Here is a 13,736-nt window from a genome sequence, read left to right as displayed (position 1 = left end):
TAAATTATTCAATTTTTGCATGCTGGAGCGATAGCACAGCGGTAGTTTGCCTTGCATGCAGCCAGACTGGCCGAGCCAGGTTTGATTCCTCTGCCCCTCTCAGTGAGCCTGGCAAGCTAACGAGAGTAGCTCACCAGTGCAGCAAAACCTGGCAAGCTACCCATGACATATTCAATATGCCAAACACAGTAACAAGTCTCAAAATGGAGACGTTACTCGGCCCACTCGAGCAAATCGATGAACAACGGGAGGACAGCGTGTGTGTGTGTGTGTGTGTGTGTGTGTGTGTGTGTGTGTGTGATTCAATTTTTGCTAGTATCATTATTATACTCAAATAACTCTAGTGCCTTACTATTAAAGTAGCAAAATGTTTATCCTCAATTTTGGATAACATATCATTGCAAATTGATTACTGTGTCCACACTGTACACAGAGCACTCTTCATATAAATGAGGTAAGATATGTAGAGGTAAGAAATGTAAAAGCTTTTATCATAATGTTCATGTCTTGGCAACTGTATAAATAAAAACAAAATTAAATTTAAATTTCTTCCATAAACAAGTATAATTCTCATTAGTATTTCCATTCCAAAAACATCTATCTTTCCTTTTCCCTATATACATAAAAAGTAAGATTCCTCCCACTTTGTTTTTGGAGTCTACCAATGATAGACTTCTTGGTTATTTGAAAAATGCCTCGCTCCTGGAGTTAGGAAGTTTAAATAAAATATTTTCAGTTATACCAAATAGGATCCCAATTATTTCATATTGACATATTCAGTTTTTTACCTTTCTCTCTACTTACTATCATCTAGCTACTGGAAAGCAGCTAGTTTTCTTCAATTATTTAGCAACCTGCAACAAACATGATTTAGTTCCAAAATGTCAAGTATATTTTAAATCACATTTAATTTCCTAAAGAATAAGATTTTGTGGTATCGAAGATGATTCAAAGTTTCAGAAATCAGCTCAAGCTTTTAAAGCAGTTTCTGGCTTGCCAAGAAGTACTTTTTGGGTAGTAAGATTCCAATCCCGATGATATAGCCACTGTCCTCTGGCTTGCTGGAGCAGCTGTTCACTGCTTAAAAGTCTAAGTTGTTTTTTGTTTTTTTAATAACTAGAATGAAAAGAAACAATTGTATGATTTTTTTCCTCAAATGCAGAAAAATAAAAGAAATATCTTTTAAGTGAAATTGCTTTCCAAGTTTTAAACACCTGAATGGCAAAAGCCCAATTCACCGGTTTTGGACAAAGCAACGATTGAATGATTTGACTATCTAAGAATAAAATCCCTTTTGAAATTACATACTGTCACTGTCCTCCCGTTGTTCATAGATTTGTTCGAGCGGGCCCAGTAACGTCTCCATCAGGAAACTTCTTGTTACTGTGTTTGGCATACTGAGTATGTCACGGGTAGCTTGACAGGCTTTGCCATACGGGCGAGATACTCTCGGTAGCTTGCCGGGCTCTCAGAGAGGGGCGGAGGAATTGAACCCAGCTTGGCTGGGCTGGCTGCATACAAGGCAAATGTCCTACCACTGTGCTATCACTCCAGCCCTTTTTGAAATTAGTAGTAATTTTTAATTAAAGAAAATAAAGGTAAATGATTGTTTTAAGTCTTTTCAACTAACTGCTCTATAGCACTGCATGAGGTATAGAGTTCTCAGATTTGGAATCTAATTACATCTAGAGCAATCACGTTAGACAGGCAAGCTTAATACCATCAAGAGTTCCCCATGACTCAGATGAAGAACAGAGAGATCTACTGTAGCTCAAAGATCTAAACTCCATCCTTTCCTTTTTCCTCATATACTATTTTAAAGAAATTTCTAGTTTGAATTAATTTTATAGTTATTAGTCTAAAAAATGACACCAGGGGCTGGAGCAATAGCACAGCAGGTAGGGCATTTGCCTTGCACGGGGCCGACCGGGGTTCGATTTCCAGCATCACTTATGGTCCTCCAAGCACCACCAGGAATAATTCCTGCGTACATAAGCTAGGAGTAACTCCTATGCACCGCCGGGTGACCCAAAAAGCCAAAAAAAAAAAAAGAACGATAGCAAAAATCCTTTCAAATCAATCCATAATAAATATCAAACATTTACCAGAAAAAATCATGATGAACCCTGAGGGGGAAAAAAATAGATAGTAAACTCAATTTCTAAAGTGATAGTGGAGGAGATCACAATAATATGCTAAAGTATTCTGACTGCAGGTATAATTTTACAAAATAAAATTATACCTAAATAAGTCAGTGATATAATTCACTGACTTATTCTTGCTTTTGTTTTTGTTGGTGATTAGTTGAATCCCCCCCCCCAACAAAACAAAATGAAACACTTAAGAACATTAATATAGAGTGTTTTGTCTGTGTATGTTTCTCACACATAAATAAGAACTAAATAAGACATTCTTTAATGTTAATTTTTTTTCAGAAAAGTTATTACAACTAAATGGATAGTAATTTAAATAGACTTAGTGGAATTTTCTTAATTCTTAATAAATTTCAAGTAAATAAAAGTAACTGTCAATCTATTAATTGAATTAGGAAAATTTAATTTTCAAGTAAATAAAAGTAACTATCAACTGACCTATTAGCATAAATAAAATTTGTGCTATTGGTTTCTAACAATGTTTTTTATCTCTGAGTACTGATGAAAGAGGTAGATACAAAAGCTATTTATTTTAACTACAGTGACATATTCAGTGCCTGGAATATGGCACAGTGACAGAGTATTTGCTTTGCTTATAAGATGATGTACTAGGTTTAGTTTCTCGTGCCACATGGTCCTCTCAGTACCAAGCCAGGATTAACCCCAAACAAAAAGCCCAGGAGAAGCCTTCAAACACAATGAAAATAAATAAATAATTAGAATGACCCCTACTGGCCCAGAGAGATAGAAGTAGGTGCTACCTTGCACATTACCAAGCCAGGCTCTAACCTGAGTATCTCATATGGTTCCCCAAGCACTGCCAGGAGTGAATCCTGAGCACAGACCCAGGATTAAACCCTGAGCACTGTAAGTGTGGCCCAAAGAATAAAAACAAACAAAAAATCAAAAAATCACCAGTTTGGTTAGAGATTATCTCTTTAGGACCTTTTCAGATTTTAGCCTCTTTTACTTTACAGGCTAAAAAATTGGAGATCATATTACAGAAGTAAAATAATTTTAAAATGATTACTATCTTCATCAAAAGCATCTTATTTTTGTTTTAACCATGCTTTCCATATTCTAATGGAAAAAAAATCTACTGATAATATGCATTTTTCTTTCCCTTTTAGTTTTACAACAAATGTATACCTTAGAATGCCCTGCCACAGAGGTGAGATGGGGTTGGGGGATGGGGTGGGGGTGGTGGGAAGGATATTTGGAACATTGGTGGAGGAGAATGGGCACTGGTGGAGGGATGGGTTAACGATTATTGTACGACTGAAATACGAAAGTTCCTAAGTTTGTAACTGTACCTCACATGATTCACTAATAAAAAATTTTTAAAAATGTATGCCTTAAAATGCCTATAATAAAATTGTCTGACTCATTCTATATTCTACAGAGGAAAAAAGCATAAAAAGAATAAATTTCTAGATACTCAAAACTTCTTGGAAAAAAAAACTTATATGGGATTAGAGTAACAGTATAACAGGTTGGGCTTCTTGACTTGAATGCAGCCCAAAGTTTGCTCCACAGCACAGCATACAGTGCCTGGAGTCAAAGAAGAGTGACCCCTGATCACAAAGCCAGGAGTAAGAACAAAATACACACACACTCTCACAGATACACACACACACACAACACAACTAATACAACAGAATTAACAGACTAGGAATAAATTCTTACTTATATATAGGCGGAGCATAATATGAAGAGAGGAAAATCACCTCAGCGAATGGTACCTGAAAAACTGGATACCCTTATGATAAAAACTGTTTGATCACTATCTCACAGCATGCCTAAAAGTTAACTCAAAATGATTAAAGACTTAGATGTTAGAACCAAAACTATAAAATGTGTGAGAAACATACACAGACAAAACACTCTATATTAATGTTCTTAAGTGTTTCATTTTGTTTTGTTGGGGGGGGGGGGATTCAACTAATCACCAACAAAAACAAAAGCAAGAATAAGTCAGTGAATTATATCAAATTGAAAACCTTCAGCACTGTGAAAGAAACTAATCTTTAAGAAAACAATCCTACTGAATGGGAAAAATATTCACATACCTCACATCTTAGCTAATATTCAAGATATAGAAGAAACTTACAAAACTAAATGTAAACACCACCATCAAAATTGAGAAAAATAGAACAGATAATTTATCAAATAAGACATCCAGCTGGCACAAGGGCACATGCAAACTACAATAAGATATCAAGTTCAGGATGGCGGCCGCACGGGAGCCTTGTGGACAGCAGGTTTGAGCTGGGGGGTGGGAGCGGCAGGGACCTCATGGGAAGGGGGGCGTAATGGGCCGTCCTTCACGCCCGACCGAGGTCGCCAGCTGCCCCCCACGAGCGGCTCTCCGGCACGGCCACGGCCCCGGAGGCACAAGGACTTAGCACAGAGAGCCACCCGCTTGGAGCAGAAAAGCAAATGAACTATGTGTTAAACCGCAACAGCATGCCTGCCCGGAGAGGAAAGGGTGTTGACCCACTCGCCCACTCCTGTCTGGAAAGAAAGATGGTGGCCGCACGGGAGCCTTGTGGACAGCAGGTTTGAGCCGGGGGTGGGAGCGGCAGGGACCTCATGGGAAGGGGGGCGTAATGGGCCGTCCTTCACGCCCGACCAAGGTCGCCAGCTGCCCCCCACGAGCAGCTCTCCGGCACGGCCACGACTCCAGAGCACAGAAACCAATCTCTTAACTATCTAACTTTTAATAGAGATTCTTCCAGGGTTTTCATTTCATTTCATTTCAACATCCTGTTAATCGTCGATTGCCTTGAGCAGGCCCCAGTAACGTCTCTTTCATCCTAGCCCTGAGATTATATTCACGGCTCTTTAGGAGAATGAGACCCATCATTGTTACTGGTATTTGGCATATTTGGTAGGCCACGGGGAGTTTGCCAGACTCTGCCCTGTGGGCAGGCTACATTCGATAGCCTGCAAGTTTGTCCAAAGTAGGAATGAGATAATAAAATGTCATAAAGAAAAGATATGATAAGATGTCGCGCGGCAGGGTTAATAAGTAAAATAGCAGAAATCCAAAACCACGCGGCCGACATCATTTAATTCCTGAACCCAGCTGTAGAAAGCAAATCATTTCACAACGCTGTTTCAGCATATCTGATTGGGGGGAGGGGGGGGCTCGTAAACTCTAAACAATAATTGTGCATCTTCTATCGAAACAATGTATCTAGTCAAAGTAGATAGAGTATTAACTATAACTCATCTGCCTCACAGGAATTGGGAGGGGTGGGAGGTGGGGTTCTATTGGGGTTCGCGGTTAAAAATAAGTATTGGTAAAGGGAAATGTGTTTGATATTTACATGACTGAGACCTAAACCTGAAAGCTCTGTAACTTTTCCCACAGTGATTCAATAAAGAAATAAATTATAAAAAAAAAAAAAAGATATCAAGTTCATGAGAATAGCATGCATCAAAAAAGGACAGAAACCACAATTTGGGTTTTCTGAAAACTCAAGTAGAATAAAATAGAAAATGAAATATGAAATACTTATGAAATGAAACAAAAAATAGAAAACTGAAAACATGCCTTTTGCAGCAACATAGGTAGAACTGGAGAGAATCATACTAGAAAAAAAAAGGTTTCTGAAGATCTCACTAACTAACATATAAAAAAAACCCCATACAACTGTACACATATGGTCCTATGAAATACCCTTAGATCCTGACTTGAAAACAAGCTAGTGGTAGTGGGCTGAAAAGGTAGAAGGGGTCAATGGGCAACATATAGGAATATTCAACTTTGGTGGTAAGAATCATATGTTAACGTTGTCATCCTAAAACATATTATACATTTATATTTAGGAAGTAACTCTTGTAAAATAGTATTTTTTCAATAAAATAAAACTTCCATTACAAAATTTAAGAGAAAAAGGGTAACTTTGAATTTTCACTTTACAAAGAAGTTTAACTAGTGTTCAAATATATTTGAGAGCTACTTAATAATTAATATGCTTTAATATTTAATCAGTAAATCCTTAGTACTTTAAGATTTCAAGTGCAATTCTCTAATCATGTATATGGTCCACTTGGATTTACAAGCAACAACTTTAAATCTGCATTAGCCACATACCTAGATTTCATATTCAGTGACATCTCATTTTATAACATGTTGCTTTATTATAATTCACAGATAATCTGTTTAAACAAATGAAATATTTATAGCAACTGAACATCAGACAAGTCTATGGGAGCTATTTTTTCTAACAGCATACGTTCGTTCATCTCGCAGTGTCACATGTAATAAGGTATATGCATTGTCTTCATAGACATAGTGCTATCTCACACTTATTAGCATACTGTACATGCAACACCAACATACACTGGAGAACCAAAACATTTAAGTGACTCACTCTATTGTTACATTTTCTATAGTGCAGTGGTCTGGAATCTAAACCCTCAATAGGACTAAGATATGCCTAGGCAGATATCATTTTTATGGTACTTTGCTTTATTGTACTTGCATATATTGCTTTTTATTTTTCACAAATTGAAGTTTTGTGGCAGTTTTTTGTCTAACAATTCTTCTCATACCATTTCCTAAAAGCAAATGCTCACTTTAAGTGTGCGACATCTTCCAGTAATTCTATCAATATTCACATTTTTCATCATGATTCTGTATGTCATGGTGATTAGTGATCGCTGATGTTACAAGTGTAATTATTTTAGGATGCTACATTATACCCAGATAAAATAGTGGCTATAAATAAACATATTTAAACAGCAGCACCAAGTGGCCATCCCTGCAGCTCTCTTTCACCACATCACTGAAATTCAGTCAATCACAATGTCTCCAATAAGGCCAGAAAGATGGTACAGGGCTTAAAGCACTTGTCTTGCATGCAGTCAATCTCAGTTTGATCCACAGCAATATATATATATATATATATATATACATATATATATATTTGACTAAAGCTTAATCCACAGTAAAATCATATTGTCTTCAATTCTAGATATGAGGATATTTCTTATACATTATATATAAGATATATCATATCTTCAAGATATGAGGATATTTCAGGTTAAAAATGTGGAGCTAGAAGTTTTTGGTGCATGAAATTTAAGAAAAGAAAGACAAGTGCAAGTTTGAGGAGTAATGCTGATATAGGAGCTACAGCAAGTTTTCAGGAAACTAAATGATACTATATCTAAGAAAACTGGCAAAGGAAGATACGCTCAATAATATTTTCTGTGCAGATGAAACACACTTCTACTGAAAGAGACTTTAACCAGGACTTTAATAGCTAGAGAGAAATAAATATCTGGCTTAAAGGTGTAAAGCGCAAGCTGATTTTCTTGGTAAAGAGGAAATTAGCTGTTGATATAAGTTAAAACCAATGCTTATTTACCATTCTGAAAATCCCACAGCCCTTAAGAATTATGATACATCTCTCATGAGCTCTACGAATGAAAAAGGTTGGAGCACAGTTATTTATAAGATGATTTACTATTACATCTTAGTGCCATTTTGAGACTCACTACTCACAAAAAAGAAGGAAGAAAGGAAGAGGAGGATGAGAAGGAGGAGGAGGAAGAAGAGGAAGAAGGAGGAAGAAGCAGAGGAGCAGGAGGAGGAGGAGGAAGAAGTGGAGGAGGAAGAGGAAGAGGAGGAAGAGGAGGAAGAGGAGGAAGAGGAGGAGAAAGAAGAGGAGGAGGAGCAGGAGGAGAAGGAGGAGAAGAACAGCAACAACAAAACATCTCGCTTAAAAAATTACTGTTCATCGACAATGCACATAGCCACTCAAGAGCGCTAAAGGAGATATACAAAAGATTAATGTCTGTTTCATGCCTGCTTATACAACATCCACTCTGTAGTCCATGGATCAAAGAGTAATTTTGACTTTCAAGTCATATTATTGAAGAAATCTATTTCCTAAAATTAAAGCTGTTATGGAGCAATAGCACAGCGGGTAGGGCTTTCGCCTTACAAGCGGCCAACATGGCCGACCCGAGTTCGATTCCTCCGCCCCTCTCGGAGAGCCCGGCAAGCTACCGAGAATATCTCGCCCGCACGTCAGAGCCTGGCAAGCTCCCCGTGACGTATTCGATATGCCAAACACAGTAACAACAAAGTCTCCAATGGAGATGTTACTGGGCCCGCTCGAGCAAATTGACGATAAACGGGAGGGCCTTTACCTTTACCTTTTTAAAGCTGTTATGAAGTGATTCCTATGATAAATATGAATGAGCAAAGTCAAGTGAAGCCCTTCTGGAAAAGATTCACCACCGCAAGTGCAATTAGGAGGACTTTTGAGGACTAGAGAGTTAATAATGGAGTTAAGGCCCATGAATAACATGGGACAAAACCAGCTGGATCTTCAGCAACCCCTGCCCCTGACCACCGTGGAGATCACCTTAGAGACCTCTGTCCCCACAGCACCTCTTGGTAATCCCAAGCACCACAAGTCAAAAGGAGCACCACCTCCTTCTGCCCTTGCAATCCAATTGGCTGAGAAGCACTCAATTCCCTTTGCACATGAAAGCACTCCACCAAAAACTAAAGAAAACATGTAAGTGAGGTCCTCAGAGATAGCCCAAAGGGCCAGAACACATACTTAGCTTATCCATAACTGGGTTTGAGCCCTCACCATCACATGACCTCCTGAACACTGCAACAGAGCAAGCCTGAAACACCAAGCTGGGAGTATCCTCAAGAATCACCAGGTGTGCCCTAATCACACTCAAAAAAAAAAAAAGTAAAACATTTCAGACTCAAATAAGGTGATCAATTACCCATGGATCACAGGAGTCTGAAAGAAATTGATCACTATATTCAAGGATGACTGTGAAGGGCTAAAGATTTCACTGGAAGGAATAACTGCAGATGTGGCAGAGGTAGCAAGATAACTAGAACAAGAGTTAGAGCCTGGATTGCTGCTACTAATCAGATATATATTCAATTTGGTAACCAGACCATTTCATTTTATTTTAAAAACCTTGAGCACAAACTTTAAAACTAAAAATTTTGTTAAATATATGTATGTGGGTTCAAGGAAAATTGATCAGATTTAAACAAATGGAATACTTCATTAGATGTTTGAGATATATATAGATAGATATATACATATAGATATATATATAGCTTGAGTTAAATAACATTTCAAATAATTTAGTATTAAATTAAGAAAATTTTTTCTCTGAAAAATTTAATTGTTTTTCCTTTACTGTTTATAATACTAGTATTTTGAAGAACATAACTGACTTGCATTATATTTCTACTGGACAGTACTGGGAAGGAAATATATTAAAAATTGAAATGTTTGAAAGTTATTTGTTGTGGTATAACATACACAGAAAATTTTACTCTCTTATTGCATAATTCTATAAGTTTCAATAAATAAACACAGCCATTGTAACTAAGTAGCCATGTAACCATGATCAGGACATTAAAAAATATCCTCACCCTAAAAAGTATATTCTTGCTCTTCTGTAATCAACTTGCACACCCTATTCCCCAAATCTGACAAATCTGATGTTTCCCGATCCTACACTCTTGGCATTTCCAGAACGTCTCTTAAATTGAATTATACAGTTAGAAGACACCAAAGACTGATGAAAAAAAATTTAAATAGTATACCCTACATGAAATTATTAAAGGACTATTAATCAGCTGATCCCTTTCCTTTTTCAGGAACAATGAAAAGGACCACAGTTTTATTCCATGTTATTTTGTTATAATATATAATACACATATGCATATGTGTGTATGTGTGTGTGTGTGTGTGTGTGTTTTCAGCAGGGGGCTACTCTCTGGGTGGAGTTTATTTAAACACACTGACTCTTCACCATGTCTCTATGGGCTTTTGTTTCTAGTACTCCCAACCCTATTCCACCCCTCCACTACATTCCAAAATATGCATATTAGGGTTCTATCTCCAGCACCCCATATGGTCCCCCAAGCTCTGCCAGGAATGATGCTGGCAGAGCCAAGACTAAGCCCTGGGCACTGTCAAATGTGGCCCAAAAATAAACAAAAAAAGTGCTTGTTAGATTCATTTGCATGTCTAACATATGAAGTAGGGCTGAGTCTTAGTGTATGTGCATGAGGTCGTCACATGATGGAATGGTAACCTGTCTGGGGTTGCTTTATGTCATTTAGCTTAAAGTTGCAGGTCCCAAGAATATATAGATATAGATGACATTAACCCAAAACATATGTATCAGCAACATTTTTGCCAAGGCAGTTGCCAGTTCTTCTACTTTTAAAATTGAGCTCTCTTCTTTTTCACAGTCATTTATTTATACTTCTAGAATAAAACTGCTAAGATTGCATTCTACTTATTTATATATTATCCCTTTCTCCCACTTAATGAAACTAAATTGTCTTTTTTGTTTGTTTGTTTTTAATTTTTTGAGAGGAGAGTGAGTGAGGGATGGATGGGAGAGCACACTTGCCAGGGCTGAGGGCTTCCTCCTGGCTATGCTCAGAGAACCATATGAGGTGCAAGAGATGGAAGCGAGGTAGTGTGCATACAAGGTGAACTCCTCCCTTGCTACATTATCTCCCAGCAATATGTGCTTTCAATAGCTTTAATATCTAATAAAGTTACGAGTACTGAATATGATGAGAAGATATTTTCTATGTTATAAAAAAAAAAAAAGGTAAGATTGAGGAAGATTTTTACTTTTCTATTTTTGCTAGATGGCAAAAGGTTACTAGCCTACAGAGGGTCCGAAAACTGTAATATCAGTCAACAGGCACAAAAATTTTAGTGGAGCCTTAACAAACTCCAATACTTTGAGCCAGACTGTTGCTGGTTTTGTCAAAGCATGCCGAGAAAACAGAATAAATTTGGCATAGTTCATTTAACATGATTTTCTCAGACACTGTTAGTTCTGGTACATGACTTTACAGAAAACCAAGTTTTTCAAAAACATGTGAATTACATTATAGCAGAAGCACCTGTAACAGGTGTGTTAATAAATTCTATGATGACATCTGAAAAGTTGAATATTTGTAATTATTAAGGTTCATATAATTAAATACATTAAGTATGACAAGTCTTTGTTTTAAGAGGTAAATAAAACTACTATTAACTTCAATGCATTTAAAATACTTACTGAAGTCTCCAGTAAGAAACACTCCTTCTGCTCCCGGTGCCCACTCTTTGCAGTAAATTCCACCATCGTCACATCTATGGATGCCAAAAGATTCATAACCTCTGGAAAATTTATCGATGCCACCTTCATTCTCCCCAATGGTGTCCAGGGTCTGGTTGAAACGCTCATATCTTTGAAAAAGTCCAAAAGAAAGGAAGTTGGAAATTTAAATTGTCTTTCAGGAAAAATTACAGCAATTAAGTACCTGTTTTTCTCTTAATCAGAAAAAAAAGACTTTCGAGAGGAAAAAAAAATAATTTGACTTATTGGTAGGGATTATCCGGTAGACAATCTTATCTTAAACTGAAGTAACAAAATTAACTTTTTTTTATAATTTCAAGGATTTGCACGTAAGAGAACCTATCATAAATGGTGCTTTGTTCTAGTGGTTTAGTTTCTCAAATGAATAATGCGGTCCAGACTGCAGTGCTTTTTGAGATGCCTCACATAGGCACTTTTACACAAAAAGGATCATCAAGTACATCTATGAAAACTAGTGCAATGAAAAATTACAATGCATGGCAATGTTGATGGGAAAATGTTACTGGCTTACATAATTTTAAAGAAAAATACAATGCCCAAAGGAACTCAACTCTACCTCATAATTCATGTAAAAGTGAAAGGAAAGGGTTGGATGGACTTAAAATTCACTATGTACTGGATTGGACAATGTGGGACAGAAGATCGGGTGCATTGCTAACACTGCTAGCTCAACACATTTCAGAAAATTTCTCAATCACATCATGAATGACGAGAAGCAATTCATCCATAAAACAAGATGCAACGGGTCATCTTTCCCAAGATGATGGGAAAGAGCCATCTAGCTTGCATCTTCCCAAGAGCCTAACATCTAGCTTGCAGTCAATGGATGTATATACAAACCAACGCAAACTGACTCATCCAACCAAGCCTATTTTCAACTGAAAACAAACAAACAAACAAACAAAAAACCTCAGCACTCACATGGAAAGAGCAAAAAAAAGAAATAGGAAAATCTCCCAATCCCCCAATTAAACATGAGACTACAACCGCCCTCCCAATCCCAATATCATTCCTCCTGATGCAGCCATCGCCCAATTTGGGAAATACTGAATAATCTAAAAGTTTAAAATATGGTACCTCTGAAATTACAATATTTTTTACATTATTTACACATCTACAGAATCCTGTAAAATATTCCAGAAGAATTTTATTGGATTAGTGCTATGTGTATAAAATGTGGGGTAGGAGGTAAAATCATTTGAACAAGATCAATGGAACAAAACTAGATACTGAAAGAGTTTTAAGCATATGTTGAAATTGAATACATGATAAAAGGACATTTGTAATCAGTAATGAGAAGACGACTTATCTAAACTAGAAATCATTATATATATATATATATGTGTGTGTGTGTGTGTGTGTGTGTTGTAGTATATATACCAAATCTCTAAAACCCACATTACTTCATAATGAGTTATAAATAAGTTTTAAAAAAATAAATGAAATCAAAACTTCACATTAAAAGGGATGCAGTAAAAGAGATGTTTAAAAGGAAATGTCTTTTTAAAAAGGAAGCATAGAGTGCAGAGGGTAAGGTATCTGGCTTGCATGTGGCCAAACTGGATTCAGTCTGTGCCACCATATGGTCCCCTTAGCCCCAGTAGGAATAATTTCTGAACAGAGACAATAGTAAGCCCTGAGCACAGCCAGGTGTGGCCCCAAAAACATAAACAAAATAAACCAAAGGAAAAAAATATTAAAAGATGCTCAAATGTGTATAATAAAGTGCAAACTTTAAAACTTATACTTTATAATACCATTTTCATCTATAAAATTAATAAGCAATAATTTTTATGAACAGAGCGCAATATAAGAGGAAATATGACCATTCTTAAATATTTTGGCAGATAATAATTAAAGGTTAATGGCATCAGTTATAAAAATTTCAATATCATCCTCTTTGACTTAAGTAATTCCATTTCATGAAATTCACCCTTTGTGGATGATATTTAAGGAAATAAATAGTACTCACAAAGATCAACAAGAAATTTTTAAAAACCTATTAAATATGGGGAGAAAAAATGAGAAATGAACAGATATTTCTCAGAGATGGTTGAAAAACAGACATATGAAAAAAATGTCCATCACCATTAATTATTGAGGAAATCCAAATCAAGATAGCAATGAGGTATCTCACATAGCAAAACACTGGGAACAGGAGATGGAGCGATAGTACAGCAGTGTTTGCCTTACATGGTGCTGACCTGTGTTGCATCCCTGACATCCCATATAGTCCCCCAAACACTGCCAGGAGTAACTCCTTGAGCATCCCCAGGTATGCCTACCCTTCCCCACCACGCTCCCCCGCCCCGCCAAAAAAAATACTGGGAACACTCTGTGTTGACAGGGAAAAGGGAACTGCTCTCATTTTTTTCTTTAAAATAATTTACTATTTTAAATTTAAATATG

At 36.8% G+C, this 13,736-nt stretch overlaps 1 protein-coding gene across 1 annotated transcript in view; it reads right to left on the bottom strand.

Moving 5' to 3' along the window:
- Positions 1 to 13,736, bottom strand: part of GBE1 (1,4-alpha-glucan branching enzyme 1) — a 334,927-nt gene that overhangs the window by 255,857 nt on the left and 65,334 nt on the right. Inside the window, exon 2 of the mRNA XM_056135449.1 lies at positions 11,247 to 11,416. Coding sequence (XP_055991424.1) covers positions 11,247 to 11,416 — 170 coding nt within the window. The remainder of the gene's footprint in view (positions 1 to 11,246; positions 11,417 to 13,736) is intronic.

Source organism: Sorex fumeus, unplaced genomic scaffold (genome assembly GCF_029834395.1).
Source record: "Sorex fumeus unplaced genomic scaffold, SorFum_2.1 ptg000115l, whole genome shotgun sequence".
Classification (NCBI taxonomy): Eukaryota; Metazoa; Chordata; class Mammalia; order Eulipotyphla; family Soricidae; genus Sorex; species Sorex fumeus.
This window is presented reverse-complemented; position numbering and strand designations above follow the sequence as displayed.